General features: G+C 43.1%; 4 protein-coding genes across 4 annotated transcripts; 2 read left to right on the top strand and 2 right to left on the bottom strand.

The window, feature by feature from the left end:
* Nucleotides 1-315: 315 nt before the first annotated feature.
* Nucleotides 316-1,488, bottom strand: LOC135650602 (uncharacterized). Its single transcript, XM_065170084.1, has 4 exons — nt 1,219-1,488; nt 1,027-1,107; nt 815-957; nt 316-616 (listed from the first exon to the last, which is right to left on the bottom strand). Exons 1-4 carry the CDS (start codon nt 1,486-1,488, stop codon nt 316-318), a joined length of 795 nt encoding a protein of 264 aa, XP_065026156.1.
* A 10,546-nt stretch (nt 1,489-12,034) lies between these two features.
* On the bottom strand, nt 12,035-13,444 carry LOC135650464 (transcription repressor OFP1-like). Its single transcript, XM_065169818.1, has one exon. The coding sequence runs from the start codon at nt 13,245-13,247 to the stop codon at nt 12,162-12,164; it is 1,086 nt and encodes a 361-aa protein (XP_065025890.1). The 5' UTR covers nt 13,248-13,444; the 3' UTR covers nt 12,035-12,161.
* A 2,904-nt stretch (nt 13,445-16,348) lies between these two features.
* On the top strand, nt 16,349-17,183 carry LOC135650408 (uncharacterized). The gene is made up of 3 exons (XM_065169712.1): nt 16,349-16,679; nt 16,762-16,825; nt 16,903-17,183. The coding sequence occupies exons 1-3, from the start codon at nt 16,377-16,379 to the stop codon at nt 17,070-17,072; spliced, it is 537 nt and encodes a 178-aa protein (XP_065025784.1). The 5' UTR covers nt 16,349-16,376; the 3' UTR covers nt 17,073-17,183.
* A 149-nt stretch (nt 17,184-17,332) lies between these two features.
* Nucleotides 17,333-18,986, top strand: LOC103973789 (EPIDERMAL PATTERNING FACTOR-like protein 2). Its single transcript, XM_009388449.3, has 4 exons — nt 17,333-18,089; nt 18,169-18,307; nt 18,374-18,408; nt 18,621-18,986. The coding sequence occupies exons 2-4, from the start codon at nt 18,172-18,174 to the stop codon at nt 18,831-18,833; spliced, it is 384 nt and encodes a 127-aa protein (XP_009386724.2). The 5' UTR covers nt 17,333-18,089; nt 18,169-18,171; the 3' UTR covers nt 18,834-18,986.
* Nucleotides 18,987-22,562: the final 3,576 nt, after the last annotated feature.

Genomic DNA, 22,562 nt, shown 5'->3' with positions numbered 1-22,562 from the left:
TAACTTTTCGAATGCTTCCTCGCATTTTGGGGACCATGTGAAGTTGTCGACTTGCCGCAGAGCCCGGAAGAAGGGGAGGCACTTGTTACCTGATCGTGACACGAACCTGCTAAGTACCGCCAACTTTCCAACGAGGCGCTGCATATCCTTGATCAAGCGAGGGGGGTGCATCTCGGTTATGGCCCGAACCTTTTCTGGGTTGGCATCTATCCCTCTCTAATGGATGACGAAACCGAGGAATTTCCTCGAGCTAACCCCGAAGATGCACTTCGCGGGATTCAAGCGCATGTTAAATTGCCTAAGCGTTTGGAACGTCTACACCAGGTCGGCTAGGTGCGTGCTTGCAGTCTTACTCTTCATGATCATGTCGTCCACATATACTTCTATGTTCCTCCCAAGCTGGTGCTTGAACAACTTGTCGACCATTCTTTGGTAAGTCGCCCCAGCATTCTTTAGGCCGAAAGGCATTACTTTGTAGCAATACACTCCTCTACTAGTGATGAAGGCGGTGTTCTCTTGGTCTTGAGGTGCCATCCGAATTTGGTTGTAGCCCGAGAATGCATCCATAAATGTAAGGAGTTCATAGCCTGCGGTGGCATCAACCAATTGGTCTATCCTGGGAAAAGGATAGCAGTCTTTGGGGCATGCTCGGTTAAGATCGGTGTAGTTAACGCACATCCTCCAGCTTCCATTGGGTTTCTTAACGAGGACTACATTCGACAACCACCGAGGGTATTTCACCTCGATAATAAATTCTACCTCTTTAAGGCAGTCGACCTCATCCCTGATCACCTTCTATCGGTTGGGAGCGAACTTTCTTAGCCTTTGCTTCACCAGCTTAGCCTCGGGGTCGATGTTAAGCTGGTGCTGGGTCACCCCCAGATCAATCCCAAGCATCTCCTTGGGGGACCATGGAAACACATCAGCATTTTCCCTCAGGAAATCGATGAGCTGGAGCTAATATGCTTCGGGGAGTGTCATCCCAACTTTCATGATCAGATCAGGCCGGTTCCTTTTTAGGGGTACCTTGGTAAGTTGCTCGGGGGGCTCCAACCGCATCGGTGTCACGGCTCCTTCATGGGGATCCGAGATTTGACGGGAGCATGACTTCTTCGGAAGAGTAACCATTGTAAGATAGCATGATTCTCCCAGATCACTTTGGGATTCCCCAACCCCTGCCGACGTTGGAAATTTGATGGCCTAGTGGTAGGTGGAAACCATTGCTTTTAACTTGTTGAGCGTTGGTCGGCTGAGGATGACATTGTAGGCCGAGGGTAGATCAACTACCATGAAGGTAGTCATTATCATCTTTGCTCTTGGCTCTTCCTCAATGGTGACAGGGAGGATGGTGGTCCCGAGCGGGGAGATAGAATCCCCCGTGAACCTATTGAGTGCTAACGCCATGGGGGTGAGGTTATCCTTGGTCAAGCCGAGCTTCATGAAGGCATCGAGGTATAACACATCGGCAAAGCTCCCGGTGTCGACCATTACTCTTTTGACCCGAGTGTTGATGATCTGAATGGAGATCACCAAAGCATCGTCATGATGGGGGCGCTCGACCTCTTCGGCTCCAAAAGTGATTTTAGGCTCGAGCTTGGGTCAGGGATGTTTCTCGACCACGTCTGGGTGTAGGCCTTCCTTGCCGCGGAACTAATGCCACCGGTTGTCGGTCCTCCGGAGATGACATCGATATGTCTTTTGACGGGTCCCTTAGGGTGCAGAGTTGCTTCCCAGGGTTCCTTGAGATAGCCCCCGAGGTGACCTCTTCAAATCAGGTCCTTGATTTGATTCTGGAGGTCACAACAGTCTTCCGTGTCATAATCGTAGTCTCGGTGGAACCTGCAATATTTAGACTGGTCTTTATGAGTAGCTTTCATGGGGTTGGGCTATCGCAAGAGGCCCTTCTCCCTAATTTGGAGGAAGATCTCGGTACGAGATGTGTTCAGAGGGAGAGGTGGGGGCCTCGAGAGCAGTGGCTCTTGTCGGTCGGGCCTTTGACAGGGTTGTACCGGGGCGGCTGAGGTTGTTCCTTGAGATTGTTCCACCCTTGGCCTCTTTCCATCCATGCACTTTCCCGCCACTAGAGCTTCGGCGATGATGTATTGGTTGGCACACTGGAGCATCTCGGGGATGATTTATGGTGGCTTCTCGATCAACGACCAGAAGAACTTTGAAGGCTTCAAACCCATCAGAAATGCCTGCATAATTAAAGAGGGATGAGCTTTTGGGAATCCTCATATTTCAGTGGCGAAGCATGCCACAAACTGAGAGAGAGACTCATCTTTGTGTTGGGACAACGCGAGCAAGGTAGCCATGGAAGGCCTGGGTCGCACACTGGTGAGGAAATTCTGCTCGAACTCCCTTGCGAGCTGGTCGAAAGACGAGACCGAGGATGGACGCAACTGGCTGAACCACACTCGTGCCATTCCCCTAAAGGTGGTCTGGAATTCCTGATACATCAGGGCATCGGAGGTACCATAGAGGGCCATTTGAGCCCAAAACGCAGCGACACGCTCTGTGGGATTGGAGTCGCCATCATAGTCTCTAATGCCGATAGCCTGAAGTTGAGGGGTACAGGCTTGTCCTGTATTTCCTGAGTAAAGGGGGATCCGTCCGAGCTGCCTTCGCTCGACTCACCCCGCGACTTCTGGAACTCACGCTGGAACTTGTTTAGGTGTTGGTTGACCTTGGATAGTTGGATCCTGAACGAGTCATCCACCGAGTCGGACGATATGGTGTCAGGCTCGGAGTGGGCCGGAGTGATTTGGCAGGGCGCGGGTATGCTCTGCTCGAATAGACCTCTTGGGTCCATCGTCTGCTCTCGGGCTTCTCCCGTCCCGACCTACTCCCTGCTCGGCATTTGCCGTGTCAGGTCGATCAGGGGAGCCGCTAGCCACACGATCTGGGGAATGAGTGGGACAATCATCTGCATCATCCCCGTCATTGTATATACTTGCTTGGTTAGGCTGAGGAACGCCTCAAGCGACACGGTCGAGAGTCCCGTGGTAAATTCGGGGGCAACAACCCCTGGTCGTTAAACAGGCACTTATAGCAATCTGGTGTCGAGGTTGGGATCCCCCCGTCTTTGAGGTTGGGGAGGGGCTGATCTCTGGGCACAGCAAACGGGTGACTAACCGGTGGTTCTCCTTCGGGGAGAGCTCCTACGGGATGCTCCTATGACATGGCCCTCCTTCTAGCGCCAAAAATATTGGGGAACTGATGTGTCGTGGCTGATGAGTCAGTACAGCCTGGTCCACGGGTTGATGTCGGGAGTCTTTGGTCGGTTGAGCTGGTTGCCGTAGTCGGTCGAGCCCTTACGATAGGGTGTCGACGTCGGCGTGTTGATCAGCGTCTCTCGGTCCAGACGTCGGTTAGTGGCCAACCGTCTATATGCTGATTGACGACTCCAAGGTCCGAACGCTCATGGCTCGAGGGTAGCCGCTTTCCTGTAAGAATGGCCTTCGTCGAGTGATTGTCGACTATGGCCCCTTCGACGAGCAAGTCAGCGGTGTGTTGATCCACCTTTTTTTTTTCTCCCCTTAGGTCGGATGCTGACCCAGGGTTTTTATACTATTGTACGAGGGTTGGTCATACACGGGTTTAGCGTGGTGACCAATCCTCGAGAGGTGAGATGGTACCGTCGTGCGATCGTCGTCCCGGGACACGTGGAACGGCGCCATGAGGTGCCGTCCCGGGCTTTCCGAGATGTGACGTACCGAACAACGCCTTAGTACAGATTCTGGCTCGATACGTGAGGATGCTCCTCCTACTGACATGGCTATAGTGTGACATAGTGTAGACCTGAACCCAAAATATATCTTATCAACTTGGATGCCAATCTCTCTCCTCTGCTCACACAGGTCTCTTTGACAAATTTAGAAGGTCATGGCAATGGAAGTAACCTTTGAGAAAGGCTATCGACATGTCATAGTTTCTGGTTCCAGTAATGGATGTCTACCTACTGACACTTTCACCTTCAATGAAATAGAAACGTTGGTCGGAAATTGATTATGGCAAGATTGAGCCACTCTGCATCGGAATGTGTGGAGCCGAAGCGAGCCAGCTTTCGGTGTTCTTATCTTGGATCGCCGCCAAAGAACTCGCAAGCTTAGCCGCACAACTTGGAATCCAAAACCCTCAGCGTTGGGACTAGTGTCCTATCTGCTCTTCTAGTTTATTGATTCCAATTCACCAGCTGCCAAAATATGACTTGATGGATGAAGAAGAAGGTTCCGGTGCGCTGGAAGTGAAACAAGTGGAGGAACCAAACATGCCCAGATAACTCGAGAAGGAGTTTGTAGGGATGGAGGTAATGGCGGTATGGGACGGTCTAATCAAAGTGGAACAGTGCTGTTTGGCACTCGCACAACAAAATCCCTATTACACATCGCAGCCTTAACTTTACATGCCAACAAGTCATTGATTTATTCATTTATTAAATTTAAATTATTAGATTATAATATTTAATTTAAATTTATATTAATGATAGTATATCTATGAGTCCTTATAAACCAATTCAACTCTTTCTGCACTTTCAACGTAAGATTTAGTTTAGGGATGTTATAGTTTTCAGGGGCTTAGCATGTTTTTTTAATGATCATTATAGTCCAACATTATGATCTCGACTATAGATAGTTTTTTTCTATTTGAATCTTAAACATACTTAGTATTAGGTCAGCTTTGTCATCGTTTTTTACTAACTCATCAACTAATCCAAAATATCAACAGCACACCTGTCAATTCAAATATTTTATCACCTCCAATGTGAGGCTAAACTTGATGATGTTTCAACATATCAATATAATAATACGAAGGTTTAAATGAATTTAGATGAATTTATTATCATTAATTTAGCATTGAATATCTTAGATTAGCAGTTAAAGTTTGATAAATTAATGAGTTAATTATTTTTTCTTTTTTCTTTTTTGCATGAAATCCCATGGAATAAGAATTTTTGCATGAGATATTAAAATGTCCCCAACTTTTCTTTGATTCTCATATCTCACTTTTTGATCTTTCTTATTCGCTTTCATTTAAAAAGGAAAAAAATCAATAAAGTAGCATTATCAAGAACGGCAATACGCCGGCATGGTGGTGGCCAAGAAATGTGCGAGCATCAATCACCGTTGTCAGAATCTGATGAAACCGAGGTTGGTTATGGAGAACGCATGGGAAAGACCGCAAGAAACACCCAAGTATGGAAGCAGCAGATCAGTCGGGTGGAAGGGAGGATACTGAGTGAGAAGAAAGAAAAGAACCAACGGCAGAGGCAACGATTAGTTGCCAACCTTGCAAAGGTTAATTCCCCCCCATCTATTCTGCACTAGGCTTCCTGAGTGCCTTCACCAGGAGTACCATACAAACGACACCAATTAAAGAACACCTGAGTTATTGGCAACAAGCCAACAATTGTGTCTTCAAGAGTTGTAATATCTTTTGATGCACATGGAAACAGCCACTGGAAGAGCCTCGACTACTTGGTTGCTCGGAATTGGTCCTCTCTCTCTCTCTCTCTCTCTCTCTCTCTCTCTCTCAGAAGAGTGCCACACTTTGTCGTTGATTCATTATTTAGGTTTCGGCAGAAACGGTCAGCTATCCCTTGCATGAGGGACATATCACGCTTGAATGTGTTCTTTCTTTTTAGGCTCCTGTTGAGGGAGCTAAATGAACGGCAGTCGAAAAAAAATGGAAATTTTGTTTCATTTGGTGTTCTTCTAGGTTTGACAATAGCACATTTTGAGTTCTACCAGCACAGACGGAGAGAGAGAGAGAGAGAGAGTTCCCATGCTCTAATTGTTGTCCATGGACTTCACTAGCCTGTCACGCTGTGATTGGTGTTGATATAAATTTGTTGGATCTTTAAAATAGGATAGGAAAAAAAATTCAATCATATAACGACCTTCAAATGAACAAAAAATATTAAAATTAAATTTTAGTTATTCTATAAATATCTTTTTTATATATATTGAAATGAAAAGATACTTTGAGTGTTTTTCAATTTTTCTTTAGTATATTTATAGATGTTGAGAAAAATATTATTTCAAATTAACGGAAGCGGATGTGGAATCAAGAGATCTTTTATTTTGAAGAATTTAAAAATTTTTTCACATGGAAAGAAGTGTTGAATAATATAAATTTATAACTTTTTTTTAATTTGAAAATTACTGTTGATTCTCTCGATTTTATTTTATTTTTTTTGGCTACTAGCATCTTTCCCATGACAACAACACTAGATGAGAGAAGAGCACATCTTGAGTTTCAACTTGAGGAAATCAGGAGCTCGTAACACTTCCATAATTGTTCTCAATATGTTAAATTTTAATTATTTTATAAATATTTCATTTATCTTTAGTTTTATTTTTAATGAGATATAGGAAAACACTCATTTGGCTTTTGATAAATCTATAGGGCATGAGAGAAAAACTTATTTTCAGATTAATGTGAGAAGATATACAAGAATATTTAAACTTAATTAGGGTTGGATTAAGATATATATTTATTTTGAAGAGTTTAATATTTTATATTAAAAATCAAATAATATAAATCTTATTAATTCTGTAAATTAATGGAAAAAGTTTTTAACTTTAAAAAATTTTAAGATAACACCTCAATTTTGAGAAATTTTCACAAAACATCATTTTTTTCTCAAAATAATCATTCTATTATTGAATCTCAGATTTTGATGATGAAATCAATTAGTAAATTATTTGATCTAATCCATGTGTTGAGATAAGTGTGCAGGATTAACTACAATAGCAATAAGGCGTTAAGCAGATGATGGGCTGGAGTCGAAGACTCGGACGATATACCGGGAGCTCACCGAGAGTTCATTGTGAGATCACCGGAAGCATGTTGAAAGACTAGCCAAGAGTTGGTCGGGAGTTCGCTGAGTAAAAAATTGATGTATCGGACCACGCTTGCCTTAATCGTAGTTAGTGTTAGTTTCGCAAGTCCCATAATCCCACATTAGGAAAATCAGACTTGTTGTCTCGTATTGGAACTATAAATAAGGGTCTGAGCTTTGAAGTCAGATGCACCACAAGTCGCACCACAAGTGGCACCACAAGAAAACCTAAGTATTTACTTTGGTTTAAGTCCACACTCAGTTAAATAGTTTGGACTTATACTTTGAGTTTTTCTTGTTTAGTATTTTCGCTCTTTCGTCCGTGGATGTAGGTCAAAGTCAATTGACCGAACCACGTAAATCTGGTGTTCTTATCGCTTTTATTCTTTCCGCTTTATTGTCTTTGTTGTGTTGCTAAAATTACCTTGTGGTAAATTTTCTGGGGTTAGCTCTAACAAACTGGTATCAGAGTCTGGTTTCGGGATCTTTTGGTAACGATGACAATAACAAAGATTGTTGTCGAGAAATTCGACAGAAATGTCAACTTCGGCTTGTGGCAACTCAAGATGGAGGCCATTCTAGTTCAAGACGGAGTTGATTTGGTACTATAGGGAGTCGAGAGCATTCCAGATGATATGTCAAAAGAAGAGCTTGTGGGTATGGATAAGAAGGCCCGATCAAGCATCATTCTAAATCTCTCTGACGAGGTTTTACGGGAGGTAGCTGTGGAGACTACGGCTAAGAGCATGTGGGACAAGCTTAAAGCCTTGTACTTGAAGAGGACAGTGGAGAATCGTCTCTACTTAAAGCAGAGTATGTATATGCTTCGAATGATTGAAGGTACATCTATACTCTCGCATCTTGATAAGTTTGATTCTTTGGTTATGGATTTGGAGAATATAGATGCAAAAATTGATGATGAGGATAAGGCTTTGTTACTTTTGTGTTCTTTTCCCCAATCTTTTAAGCATTTCCATGATACTTTGATTTATGGAAAAGAAACAGTTTTGTATCAAGAAATTAAATCTGCACTGAAATCTAAGGAGCAAATAGACAGGAATATCACTGGAGAAAGTAGAGAGAATCAGGCTGAGGGTCTGGTTGTCAGGGGGAGAATGGATAAAAGAGAATTTGACAGTAGTAGATCTAAATCTAGATCTAAATCCAAACATAGAAATTTGAAATGTAGATATTGTCACAAAATGGGGCACATTAAGACTGATTGCTTTAAATTGAAAAATAAATTAAAGCAAAAGGGAAAACTTGTTGAGAAAACTGCTGAGTCCGCTGAAGCTAGTGTAGCATCTGATGAGAATGTTGAAAATATTTTCTTTGCTGCTGATGACAGGACGAGGTCTAAAAATGAATGGATTTTAGATTCGGGTTGTTCTTATCACATGTGTCCCAATAGGGATATGTTTTCCACATATGAATCTTGTAATGGTGGAATTGTTTTGATGGGCAATAATGCCGCATGTGATGTTGTTGGTAGAGGCACAATCCGAATTAAAATGCATGATGGTATTGTGAGGACGCTCACTAATGTTAGACATGTTCTTGATTTAAGAAAGAATCTCATCTCTTTAGGCACCCTAGAGGCCCTTGGGTGTAAATACACAGCTGAAGGTGGAGTTATGAAAGTTTCTAGAAGTGCTCTTGTTGTTATGAAAGCTTGTAGGTCTAGTAGCTTGTATATTCTGCAGGGAACTACTGTCACAGGTTCGGTTGCAGTTTCGTCATCATCGTTATCTGATTCTGACATCACCAAATTATGACATATGCGTTTGGGTTATATGAGTGAAAAAGGTTTGAGCATATTGAGCAAAAGAAGTCTGCTTTGCGGACAGAGTACTGGGCCACTGGACTTTTGTGAACACTGCATTTTTGGAAAGCAAAAAAGAGTCAGCTTCACTTCTCCGGCAGTTCACAAAATGAAAGGTACTCTTGACTATATTCATTCAGACCTTTGGGGTCCAGCTCATGTTCAGTCTAAGGGTCGTGCTAGGTATATGTTGACTTTCATTGACGATTATTCCAGGAAAGTTTGGGTTTATTTTTTGAAGCATAAAAATGATGTTTTTCTAACCTTTAAACAATGGAAGGCTTTGATTGAGAAGCAAACAGGTAAACAGATTAAGCGGCTTCTAACAGATAATGGCATGAAATTTTATGAAGGTGACTTTAATGAATTTTGCAAAAATGAAGGAATCGTTCAGCATCGCACTGTTAGGATGACGTCTTAACAAAATAGTGTGACCGAACATATGAACAGAACACTCTTGGAGAGAGCAAGGTGTATGATCTCAAATGTAGGGTTGACAAAGGACTTTTGGGTAGAGGCGATTAATATGGCCTGTTACGTTGTCAACCGCGCTCCTTCTGCAGCACTTAACTTTAAAACTCCGGAGGAAGTTTGGTCAGGTACTCCTGCTGATTACTCTGATTTAAAAATTTTTGGGTGTCTAGCATACATGCATGTAAATGAAGGAAAATTAGAGCCTCGAGCTAAAAAGTACATTTTCCTTGGGTATGCTTCTGGGGTGAAAGGATACAGATTATAGTGTTCTGATCCCAAATCCCCAAAATTTGTAATCAATAGAGATGTTACTTTTGATGAATTATTTATATTATCTTCTAAAGAGGATTCTACTAGTTGTACAAATGATAATGCGCAGAAGCAGGTGGAGCTTGAGATTGGTAGTTCAGATTCTTTTAAGTTGAACTCTTCTATTCAAAGAATGCCGGTAGATGGTCCTGAGTCTACTAACGAAGATGATCTAGAGGAAGAGTAATATTCCATAGCCAATGATAGACCACGGAGAAATATTCGACCACCACAAAGATATGCAAATTTGATTGCATATGCTTTGTTTGTTGCAGAAGAGACAAGTGAAGTTGGTGAGCCTACTTCCTACTCGGATGCAGTTTCTTGTGATAATTCCGCTAAGTGGTTGATTGCGATGAATGAAGAAATTGAGTCTCTCCATCGGAATAGAACTTGGGATCTTGTGAAGCCGCCTTCAGGTAAGAAAATTATTAGATGCAAATGGGATACTAGTGTTGAGGGAAAGGTCCTTGTTCAGAAAATTCATATGAATGACAATCCTGCTGATATGTTTATGAAGCTTATTCCGGTTTACAAGTTCAAGCAGTGCTTGGACTTGGTTGGTGTTCATTGTTAGTGATTGCCCGTTGGGGCTTTTATGAAGAAGGTGGAGCAAGTTTTGTTGGGACATGCCAAGGTGGAGATTTGTTAGTTTGGCAAGTCCCATAATCCCACATCAGGAAAATCAGACTTGTTGTCTTGTATTGGAACTATAAATAAGGGTCTGAGCTTTGAAGTCAGATGCACCACAAGTCGCACCACAAGTGACACCACAAGAAAACCTAAGTATTTACTTTGGTTTAAGTCCACACTCAGTTAAATAGTTTGGACATATACTTTGAGTTTTACTTGTTTAGTATTTTCGGGTGTTTTATGGCCTAGGAACATCTTCCAAAAGCATTTGTAATTGTCCCTTTTATAGTAGTGATTTGCTCCTCTTTCGTCCGTGGATGTAGGTCAAAGTCAATTGACCGAACCACGTAAATCTGGTGTTCTTATCGCTTTTATTCTTTTCGCTTTATTGTCTTTGTTGTGTTGTCAAAATTACCTTGTGGTAAATTTCCTGGGGCTAGCTCTAACAGTTAGAACAATAATTAGAGTTGATTTGGGAGGTAATCCCATCAACTCTATTAAGGGTCAACTAGGCTTGGAGTTGGGCTGGTTTGGACCGGAGTCAAGGCCCAACCAGGATGCTAAATTCCTAGTTGGTGGTGGCATCGCTTGGAAAGCAGCACCCCAAGTGGTCTGGGCAGTGGTACCGCCGATAATTATTGCTGTCAATGATGGTACCGCCCTTGTCAGGCAGTGGTACCGCTAGAGGTCGGTTTCTGAGCTTTATCAAGCGGTAGTACCACCGACAATTATTGCTGCCAACGGTGTTATCGCCCCAGTCAGGCGGTAGTACCGCTAGAGCTTGGTCTCCGAGCTTTGTCAAGCAGTGGTACCATTAGTACTCCAAAAATCCGAGATGAAATACTTTTTGACTCTATTTTTGAAAGCTATTGGGGCCTATAAATATCCCACCCTTTTCAGCATGAAAAGGTACCGAAGTGTGATTATAATCTTGAGTTATTGGGGTGTAAAAGTGTTGTAAATAAGTACTAGAGTCCTTCTCCTCCCTTTCTAAATTTTGAGATCATTCAAGAGAGGTGTGAGACTTGTAAGGGTTCTCTCCTAAACCCAGAAAAAGGAGAAAGTGCTATAAAAAGGTGTTCGGTCTTTACCTATTGAAGAAAGACCTTTAGTGGATGCCGCAGACCTTGTCGGAGGAGGAATCCGAAAGTGGATGTAGGTCACCTTGACCGAACCACTCTAAATTTTGGTTTACTTTTCATTTGTGCAATTTACTTTACTACAAACCTCCTTAATCTTCTCTTGCACTTTTACGAAAGCTTTCAAGTTCAAGTTCTCTCCGAAACAGATTGAATCGAAACCATTTTCATTGGAATTGGTTTTAAACGAAACTTATCATTTTCTAAAATTGTAAAAGTTTTCTGCTGCACTAATTTATTGCCCCCCCCCCCCCCTCTTAGTGCCGCTCTTGATCTTAACATCTATTTCTGTTAGCCAACTCCCCTTCGCTTGGCCCTTGGCTATGCTTTTGTCCCGACGACCATCTCCCTCTACCCCCAAACAGTTTCTCATGGGGCAAACATTCCCATCGGTATCACCCTCATCGCATTCTAACAATTACCTCTCCTCTCATTCCTCATGTAAGAGCTACAAGTGAAGGCAACAATGGCTCTCGCGCTTCCTTCCTCATGCAAGGGTTGTTGATGATAGATCTAACAAGGTGAGATTTAACGAGGGAGCAAAGACGACAATACAGGGGGAGATGATGGTGGATTCAACGAAGGTAATGGTAAAATAATATTTTTATATGGGCAAAGATACTTTATAAAAAATTTAAAAAAATTAAAACAGAAATATTTTTAAAATTTAAGATTTTTTATAAAAATTTATCCCTTTTTCTTTTGCTGTTTTGGTGGGGGGTGGGGGCACTAGAATCTTCTCGCCCACCCAACAACATTAGATGAGACATGCAAATTTGTACACACGCCTATGGTTCGCAACAAATATCACAATTCAGCCACGAAACCACTATTTTGATTATTATATCACAATCTTCTTTGACTCGACTCTCCGCTTCTCTGCCAAAGCAGACGCTATCGATCGGGCTTATTGTGATGCCTTGTAACTCCAACATGCACACTATGACATTGTACAACCATTCAAACTGTGATCTTTAAGCCACTCCTTCCTCCGATTTCTTAGCTTAACTTCAGCGAGATCAAACCAGATTTGCTCGAACGCCTTCACGATGACATCGTGGTACTCGTTGGAGTTGAGTGACAGGTAGCAAGCAAGAAGTTCCTCCAGATCTTTCGCTGCCCGGATGTTGTTCTCCACGATCATCTCCACCATCGAGTCCCTGAAGTCCCTCCCAGGGTCCGACGATGACTTCACCACTGCGAAGCTCTCCAAGAAGCCCTTCCTCTCGAGCGCTGCCGCTGCCTCCGTCCCGCCGCACCTCTGGCCAAGCTGGGCCTGAACTTTCTTGCTCGCCAGCCTCGGAGAGTTGGCTCTCATCGGAAACCGGTGAAGTCCGGGAGACGATCTCTTGGCTTGCTTCTTGCGCTGCTCAGCTTCACTGGTCGCCGGCTTGGTGATAATTGGACGGAGTTTAAGCTCTGAGACCGAGTCGAATTCGTCGAGCTTCTTCCGCGTTTGAGTGGTGGAGCTGTTGGTGTCCACTTCAATGATGACGTCGGTGGCAGAGGATGTTACTCTGCAGCTACGAGAGTGTGGCCACGAGGAAGCGTCTTCGGACTTGAATCGGTCACCGGCGTGGATCCCCTGGAACTCATGATTGTCGCCGTCGATGTAGAGGTCGAGTTGATACGGCGGGGTCACTGGCGACGCAACCGCAGGAAATTCTGGGACGGAGGAGGCGGCCAGCTTGGGTTTTGTGGGAGCAGCTCTGATGGGCTTCCTCCTCACACACTTCTTGGACTTCCTTGCTGGTTCCACGGGGAAATGGGTGTCCAAAACCTTGGAACGGGTGGGGGAGAAGGAAAACCTGTCGGCTTCCGCTCTGCTGGAGTAGTAGTGAGAGGCTCTATTGGGAAGAAGCTTAGGCTCCGGAGGCGAGAAATGAACCGGAGTGGTGGTTGCTGCTGCTCTTGGAGGCTGACCTCTTCCCATGGAGTTCTTGTGTGCTCTCTGGCCCATGTGTTTGAGCTTGTAGAAGCAAGCATTGGCAATCATGTCCAATAGCCGAAACCTATAGTTTCCCATCACTCAGAAACCAAATTGGATCACCTGAAAGAAAGAAGCAGAGTCTTCTGGGAATTAGGACAGAGAGAAGAATATCAGAAGGAAGAAACCCAATCTGCTTTCTTCTTATTGTGAAGTGACAATTGAGACAGCCAATATAAACATGCACGCAAGTGCCTCACAAGATAAGCTTTGGCTTATTGTGCGTGTTTGAGAGAGTGACAGAATTCTTTGTGTGGGAGGACGATGGGAAGAAGGTGGGATATAAATAGAGAAGGCTCAGGGTCGCTTTAGCTCAGGGTGGGGTCCATGAGGTGGAAGACGTATAAATGTGGGGAATTAAAGATGTATAAAAGCTACCGGGCTGAGGGTTCTCAAAGCAAACTGGAGATGGGATGGATTGGAAGTGTCTCCTCGATGCATTATTAATATTTCACCGATAAGACATAAAACCTTTTCTTTTAGCTTGATGTGGTTGTGAGTTCTCTCTCTCTATCAGTTAATTTGATGACAGGGTTTGAGTTCTCACTGACCATCTTTTGCATCCAAGTCACATTAGTCAGGAGACTTGTGTTATCACTTCTGGTCCAATTTAACAAGCATGCTGCCTTCAGCTTTACTTTTATGCATCAACCAAATAAACTGGAAGAACATTAGTCACAAGGCACATTTTTCAGCGGCATAGAGGTGGAACTTAAATTTATGATATTAGCAACAGCGGTAGTAGCCTATCCCTGAGATAGATAGAGAACTTGTGGCCTACATGAGAAAAAAAAAAAAATTCTAAAAAATATAAAAAAAGAAAATGGTGATACCATTAAAGTAATCATAATATCTCAGTTTGATACATTAGGAGCTCAAATCGAATTTTGATTCAACTTCCGAGTTCATCGCAAGTTAGAGTATTGAAAAAAAGGAAAGATTTGATAATAATTTTATAAAAATTACATCATAGGTATTCTAGACAAATGTCTATCCCATTTGTCAGAACATTTGTGGATTGAAATAAATGATAACATGGGGATAGATCATCGATAATTTATGGATGATCTATAAAATCGTGCATCAAATTATTAATTATACTATAATTTAACCTAATACGAGAATTGATAATTGTCATGTAAGGCTAAATGAGCCTCTTTGCTAGTATCAAATTAACATCATCATGAGATAATTATTTGACTAACATGTAATAAGACATGTAATAAAACATGATATGACATTGAATTACCAATGTATCAAAACTCTTTTATCACTTTTATCAAACAATAAGATTATAAGAACATTAGTCACAAATTATATTTTTCAATGACAGATAGACGAAACTTAAATTTATGGTATCAGCGACAATAATAGCAACAACGATATATGCTTGAGACACATATATAGCTTATAGCCCAAATGTGTAATTCTAACCTAACAGCAAAAATAAAATTATTCTAAAAATAAAAAATAGTTATACGATTAAAGTGATCACAACATCCGAGTTGTGTTTCCAAATGGAAACACAAATGTTCGTTGTGTTTCCAATTATATCCTCTGGGTTGGCACCATAATGATGATTCTTCTCTTGTCACTTAGATGTCTGCATCATGTCCTTCATTTGGGCTAGTTTAATTTGTCACCCCAATTTGTTCTTATACAAGTATGCTTTTGTGTCGGTGACTATATCACACGTTTCAAGCTAAATATCATGTCTTGAGAAAGATGTCTCTGTTTCATTGACTCTTTTCTTTTTTCCCTTCATCTTTTTTGTCCTTTTCTTCATGTATAATTTCATACCTTTTGTAATGATAGAATGCCCTTTGGGCTTCTTCCTAGAAAAAGATGAGCGTAATGCAATTAAGATGAGATCATTCATGACGTGTTCTTGCGGCACTTCAGTAGATCATTCATTAATGAGACCAAAGCGTTGGGACTGAAATCCGTATATCTGAGCTCGTACATTATATTTTCCGTAGTATACTCATGGAATAAATGACCTCAATTTGGTAAAACAAATCAAAGAAGAGGAAAACACTTCTCCAGATCGAGTTGGCTAACTGTGCTTGTCGTTGATTCCCTGACTTGGGCCAGAAGGCGCCGGCGGCATCTTTCCTCTGGCTAAGAGGTTGCACAGCAGCGGCGCCGTCTGCTTCCGGACGACGAGATTCTGCTTCGACAACGTTAACGGCGGTGAGTTCACTGCCGTACCGAAGCTGCACAGAGAACCATCAACTGGGTTAATTGAATCCACCAGCGGTGGAATCCTTTGACCCCCTCTCGGGAGAGCCACGTTTATGCTTGGGTCAATTGCTTGGAGGTCGGTGTCAAACCATCCATTCAAGGGCCTGGAAATGGAGAATTGTGGTGCGATTGAAAAGAGCAGCAGCAAGAAGATGAGTTGAGACTTTCCCACCATCGCCATTTGCATATTAGCGGACTTCTTTGGAGGCTAATGCAGAGGAGAACAGAGAGCAAGCTGAGCAGAGTAGAGCGAGCAAACTAAGAGAAGGATTTGAGGGTTTATAGTGGAGGAGGAGGAGAGGAGTTGACCTGTTCAAGAGCTTTGACTGACCACACGGATCTTTAATCAATCTTGTACACGCGAAATTTGGAGCACGCGGTGCCGGCGAATAGGAAAACGATTACGGTAGAAATCTAATGCTGTCAGAGTGGGATTTGCGAGCAAAACCGCGTCAAAGCATCTCCACAACCGTGTACTATAGTAGCTGTTCTCCTTCGTACGTACTTCCGCTGTTACCTAACGTGGCGTCAGGCGTTGCATCCCCAACTATTGCTCATGACTTTTCAGTGTCTACAGTGATCTGAGCGACTTGTCTCTTTGTAATCAGTGCCTTGGTGCACGGCAACTTATGATCTGAGGTGGAGAATTGTGGGCATGGGAATCTAACAAAGATTCCCAAGGCTTTTCACAGCCAGACACAGTACCACCACTACAACCTGAGATTTTTTGCTCTCCACATGGCCACAGTCGAGCCCTCCTCTTCCTCTGGTTTCACCAGGCTAAACACGACGCCACGTCCCCTTGCACCCACCACATAAAACTGGCAGTGGCTCTGCTGCGTCCGACAAATGGCTCATGGGTCTCATAAATATGAGAGGCTGCCTCATGCTCCTCTCTTGAAATAACGGAAGGGTTTCAGTGCCATGGAGATGCGCGCTCTTCCGTTGTCCTCATCACACAACTGTTGCCCTCCGACGCTTGGATCCTGCAACAGCAGATGTGCTCCAAGGCCCAGTGCTTGCTCCGTCAGGCCAGGAAGAGTGTGGGCTATGACGGAGGAAAAGAAGAGCGGGGAGGAAGGAGCGACGAAAAAGAGCAAGCAGTCCTTGTTTGGAAGCATCACCGAAGCCCTCGACTTCTCCCAGGTGAGGTCCTCTCAGGATGCCGTGCTCATAGAGGACGCGAGGGAGATCACCAGATCGGGGAAGAAGATGACTAGAGAACAGGTACGTACTGTAACACCATCATCTGTGACTTGACATGATCTAAACATCTCTAGTAACTCTTCCCTTCATGATTCTGGTGCAGTATGGTGCGCTTCGGAGGAAGATTGGAGGCACCTACAAGGATTTCTTCAAGTCCTACGTAGATGGTACTTTAAATACTAAAAGATTCCTCCTTTTCGCTGATCAATATAGAAATGCTGACTTGGTTTGATTCTGTGTGTAGTTGACGGGCAATACGTGGAGGAAGGTTGGGTGGACAAGACCTGCAAGGTATGCAAGAAGGACACGAAAGGGGAACCAAGGCAGGTCGACAAACTCGGAAGATATGTTCATGTGGCATGCTTAGAGAAACCAAATACCGGCAATTTTTTCTCCAGGCTCTTCTCCGGATGACTCGCCCTTTCTTTACGTCTTCTCAGTGTGCCAATACGTATACACAGTATCCATAGTACCAATGTATCAGAAGTAAATTATTTTTGTATACATTGATGTCCTCTTTGATTAGCTTCTTTCCAACGTGCCACAGTAATTATACTGTGACAGAGTGACAATGTGAAGATATAGCCCAGGCAAGATGTGTGGTTGTGACAACTCATTTAGAACGATAGCCATCGTTGTTTGGGACATGGTAAGACTACTACAACGGGTAAAGCATTGAATCCCTAAGTACAGTGGCCAAAAGGGGACGGATCGACGATGGATGTGAACGAAGACACGAAGCAGAGAGAAGGCAAGCAAGAAATAGGAGACAAACAGCCTTGGGATTCCTGACTCAATCTGTCACAACTCCACTGATCAATGCGTCTCATCCTCCCGTCCTTCCTCACTTACCTTCCCAATGAACTATGTATTCCTTCAAATGACCGCTGAGACCCTCTTCAGTATTTTCTTCAGCGCCCAGAAGATTAATCTCTAATACTCGTTTGGTTGGATTGTCCTTTTCATATAATATCATAATTGGTGGACGTCTACTTCCTGCAATAGTGTTCTAAGCTTTCGTGAGGCCATTAGGTGCTACCGCAACTGTGCGGTCCTCTACACCTCAGATCGTAAGGATATAAATCATATTCCAATGAATCTAGACCTTTATCTCGTCCTCATTTTGGTGTCTGGACATCGTTGTTACAAGGCCAAACCTGTCATTACAAAGAAAGCTTGCAGGGGTCGTGAAAGCGAGAGTTCGATGACCCATAATAAGATGCCTCACCCCGCTTTCCGAGAAAGACAAGAGAGCGAGCAAACGGTAGTAGTAGGAGCAGTCTGCAAGCGTTCGAAAGAAGGCAGAGTAAGAGGAGTTGAAAAGGGTGCTCCCACGAATAATATCATTAAATTCCACAGCTTGTCTCGTCCAGAGGTCGTCTCACAGATCTGGGGCTGCCACAGTAGTAGTGGCAGTAGTACCAGCAAGAGGTAACCGTTTCAGATCTCGGCTTCTCTGATTCTTTCTATCCCATCCTTTGCATCCCTGAGCTCTATGAGAGGGCTGCAGGTGATGGAAACGAGAAGAGGGAGGAGAAGACTCGGGTTGCAGCTAAAAGAAGCTGTAGTCTTATGCTGCGGTTTCGTCTGCCTCTTCTCTCTTTGCGCTCTGCTTTCGAGCGTTCCTTTCTGCCAAATCGTCGATGTAGGTAAGTCTCAAGATTCTCTCTGCCGGTGATTGCTTCATCATTTCATGCACGTTGTCATTGTCACAGGTGTTGGAAGCTCAGTCACGGAGCCCTACCCTCAGGTGCTCATCCTAATAACCCCTTCGCTTTTCTTCTCTCATCACTTCCCTGTCGCCATTTCATTAGTCTCCGGAGGCCTGATCCACACCATCTCCAACAATCTCAATAAGAACGACCTCTGGCGGAGCGGAAAACTATCGCACTGTTTCAGCTCCCGCGGTGTAGCTTTGTTTGAGTTGCTCGTGCTAACTTAACCCGGGTGACCGCACTGCAGGCGGCGGCGGCGGCGGCGGAGGCGGAGGCGAGGCGGAGGCAGCTTGTGGGCGGCGAGCCAGGGTCGGCCCCTCCACGGTGTACAGGCAAGTGCGGCGAATGCACCCCGTGCCAACCCGTGCACGTGGCGCTGCCGCCCGGCACTCCAGTGACCACGGAGTATTACCCGGAGGCGTGGCGGTGCAAGTGCGGCGACAGGCTCTACATGCCCTAAGCGCTACCATCTCTTGAGTTCTACGCCATCCAAGGAATAGTGCCATCGAAGACCACTCACCTATCTCCGCATTGTTGACATCGATCGCTGTCGTGTACTGATTCCAACTCCTTACGGAATAGGACGAGGTGAGTAAGTTACATGTTTCTTTCATGGAGTAGTCGTAGGTGAGCACTCATATCCACCGGTGCTTACTCAGCCCATCATCAACAAGGGAGGGAAGTCTGGATGTGGAAAGATACTGTGGTGGGGGAGCCTTATATTTACACCCTTTTAGATTCCAATTTCGTTATACGCAACCAATACGTATTTATACATACAAAGCCTCAACTTCTCGTAAGATAAACCAAGTAGAAGGGAACAGAGGAGGATGAAAACGGCAGCCGCTGCTACCGTTCTTCCCATAGCATATAAAATATCATCTCATAGCTAATTAATTAAGCCAAGGTGGTGGCGTCGCACTCTCGACATCATCCGTTGCAGCTTTGTCTTTGGCGTCGAAGTAGTGCAGCAGCGCCGCTCCCGAGAGCACCGCCAGCGTCAACGCCTGCGCGTGCATCCTGTGGCCCGAACGCACATTAATCCTCCCCCATCTCATCTACATACCAATGACAACACCACGAACAAATTGGTACCCACCTCGCATGTATAAGCCGAAGGCTCGTCTTCACCGTCGGCGACCTCTTGTGTGCGACTGCCAGCGACGTTCCCAGCGCAGAAGCCCACACAGCACCTACGCAAAACACAGAGGACACTCGACTCAGCAGCAGGATACCGGAGAACGAGGTACTATTTGGTGAGCTTGAAATCTTACCGATGCTCGTGAGCTTGTGCTCGGCCACCCATGACTGCAGGGAGCTCATGTCCTCCTCACCGATTCAGGTCACTCTCCACACGGAGTTCGATCGAGTTCCGGGAGTGGCAGAGTGACCTCGTCCTCTACTTATAGGGGCTCCGGTGCCCCCTGGTTTTGGAGGAAGCCTCGGAACGGCGACAGAAACCACCGGCTGCCGCCTTTTGTTTAGTTGATGGTAATTGCTCTGCCCAAGGCGTGGGACTGACAATGGTTTGGAGGAAAGAGGAAAGGGAAGAGAGTCGTTGAGTTCAGGTGGGATCATGCCGTTGGTTTTGACGACACTGTGGCTATTGGAGTCCATTCGATGTGAGCAGATGGAATGGGGTTTGGATTAAGACCACAGAGTGGATGAACATGTGGGCTGCGGGCATGGATGGCCGTGGTCTCGGTCAAGTCAGAGATGCATACGTGGGATTGGTATCACGATTGGTTGTATAATTTTGGGATTTTTAATATGTTGGTCCTCTAATTTCTGCAGCTTTGAGATTCGGCTTAGGATCGCGACCATCGTGATGATGCCTGTCGTTTGATCGATCTTGTCATGCCGGCGATTTAGGAGCTGAGCCTCATTCAGTCTTATTGGTTGTCTCTCTTTTATACGGTGTCCGTTCAAATTTATAAATATATCGGTTCCTTTTATAATTATTTAAACTTTTACCGTTATCCAATCAAAATATTTATCATATTATAAATCTTATATCTATTTTTTTCTATGCACAATTCAAAAGATTTGTGCAATGGTTACATCTACCCTTCCTTTTTCAATGCTTAATAATTGTTTAACACTTGCTGTTCATTTGGGTTTATGATGACATCATAGAGTAAGACCAAATCTTATGTTTATCCTTCCTTATTGGTATTTAGTAGAAATATTTATGTAAAATTCGTTCTTTATTTTTGACGTGTATCGTACATTTGAGTTTTATTTTTTTTAATATTTAGTAATTTTCTTATACCCAGAATGCATGAGACAGTAGTACTGATGTTAGTCTTGTTTTTTGAGAAGTATTTTTATTTTTAATTTCTGCTTTGTGAAACATGGATATATTTATGGTTGTGCAGGAGAAAATAATAAAAATAGCCATATTCTTATGTGGCATGGGTTGTTTTATAGTTAACGTTCTTCTAGGGTGAAATATCAAATAATCTAAGCCGCATAAATCAAGTTATTCTGATAACTTGTGGGAGATGAAAGCAATACTAATATTGTTCCTAAATTTTGCTTTTCTGATAAGTGATGACTCTCCTGCACGGTTTCACTTTCAAAGAGAGTTTCAAAAAACACATTTTCAACTATGTAAGTGATAAAAAAATTAAGTCAAAAGATGGACACTTTAAAAAAATGTCATCATGTCAAAACTAAATTGTCAAAGCCCTTTTCATAAGGATACAAGGTGGAATAACAATTCAAACATAATAAACGATTTGAAGATTCAATCAACTATCCACCTCTCAAACAAGGGACAATAAATTGGTCTATAGCTTATATTTACTTATGGGTATCTCGTTACTTTCAAGGAGTATGTCCAAGCAAGTAAACGTCAATGTTAAGCAAATGTCCAAAGAAGAGAAATTCAATTACCCGAGAAAAGACTTGGTCAAGAAATTTTAAGAAGAAGACCATGAATATTTTAGGATAGATCATGGTAATATAATGGTGGGACTTGCGAGCACTAGTCAAACTTGTGCTTTTGAGGGGAGCGTACAAATACATCATGAATAATCCCAAAGGCATGACCAAAGCTATCATATAAATATTCTATGAAGGTGAAACCCAACTTAGATTCAAATAACATTTCCAATACTCCATAAGTACATATTGAAGAATGGATGAAATTAAATAATAAGCTCAATGAAAGGAGTACAATCGAGAAATTTGGGTGAAGCTAATCGAATTAATTAAATTCTCTTCAAACTTTGCATTAAATGGAAGTCCATTCAAAGTGCTCAGAAGCTTGCAACCATCAATTGTTCCCCATTAGGTGATCGGCTATGTTGAAGGTGACACATTCACAAAATATCTTTTAATGGAGTTACCTAAAAAATGGGGGATAGCGCAAGTTTACTTGGAGGAGATGATGAAGGATTTAAAGATGTGAAGGGCAAACTTTGCTAGAGAAGTCCTTAAATTCTTCAAGTTCAATAACATGACACTAATGAAGCTCCAACCAACAAAATTCAAACACTTGCAATGCGACACACCTCAAAGAGGCTTGAACATAAATACAAATGTACATTCTAACTCTATCAACCTTTCTAACTAAATCTGTTTAACGACAAGTTGAAACAAAACAGGTAAATCAAAGTCAATGACTCATTAATTAAAGAGAGAAGCATATTGCAATGGAAGATGATCCAGTTATGATATTCATATAGGCTTCGACCGTTAGGATTGTGAATGACACTAAGAAGACTGATGAATTAGTGCTATCAGAAACTTTCCATGATTTTGAAAAAAATTACATTCGATGAAAGTCGATATCGAAAATGAGCTTAACTTAGAATAAGTGTAAAGTGGAGTGAGCAATAAAACTAGTAAGTAATAAAGGTAAACAATAAAGGAAAAGAGCACACCAGATTTATAGTGGTTCGATCGTCGTGACCTACGTCTACTCCCGATTCCTCTTCCGTTAAGGATACCAACGATCACTAACGGTCTTTTTTCAATGGGCGAATACCAACTATGCTCTTACAACTCTTTTTCGTTTTTACAGGTTTAGGAGACAACCTTTACAAGTCTTACACATCTCTTAGAATGATCATAAATCTTAAGGAAGAGGAGGAAGGCACCTATCATTTTTTCAAGACTTTTACAATTCAAAATATCAAGACTTTTGTTCACTTTTCATGCTTTGTCAAGCAGGAAAGTGTAG

The sequence above is a fragment of the Musa acuminata genome, chromosome BXJ3-10, assembly GCF_036884655.1.
Source record: "Musa acuminata AAA Group cultivar baxijiao chromosome BXJ3-10, Cavendish_Baxijiao_AAA, whole genome shotgun sequence".
In the NCBI taxonomy this organism is placed as follows: domain Eukaryota; kingdom Viridiplantae; phylum Streptophyta; class Magnoliopsida; order Zingiberales; family Musaceae; genus Musa; species Musa acuminata.
This window is presented reverse-complemented; position numbering and strand designations above follow the sequence as displayed.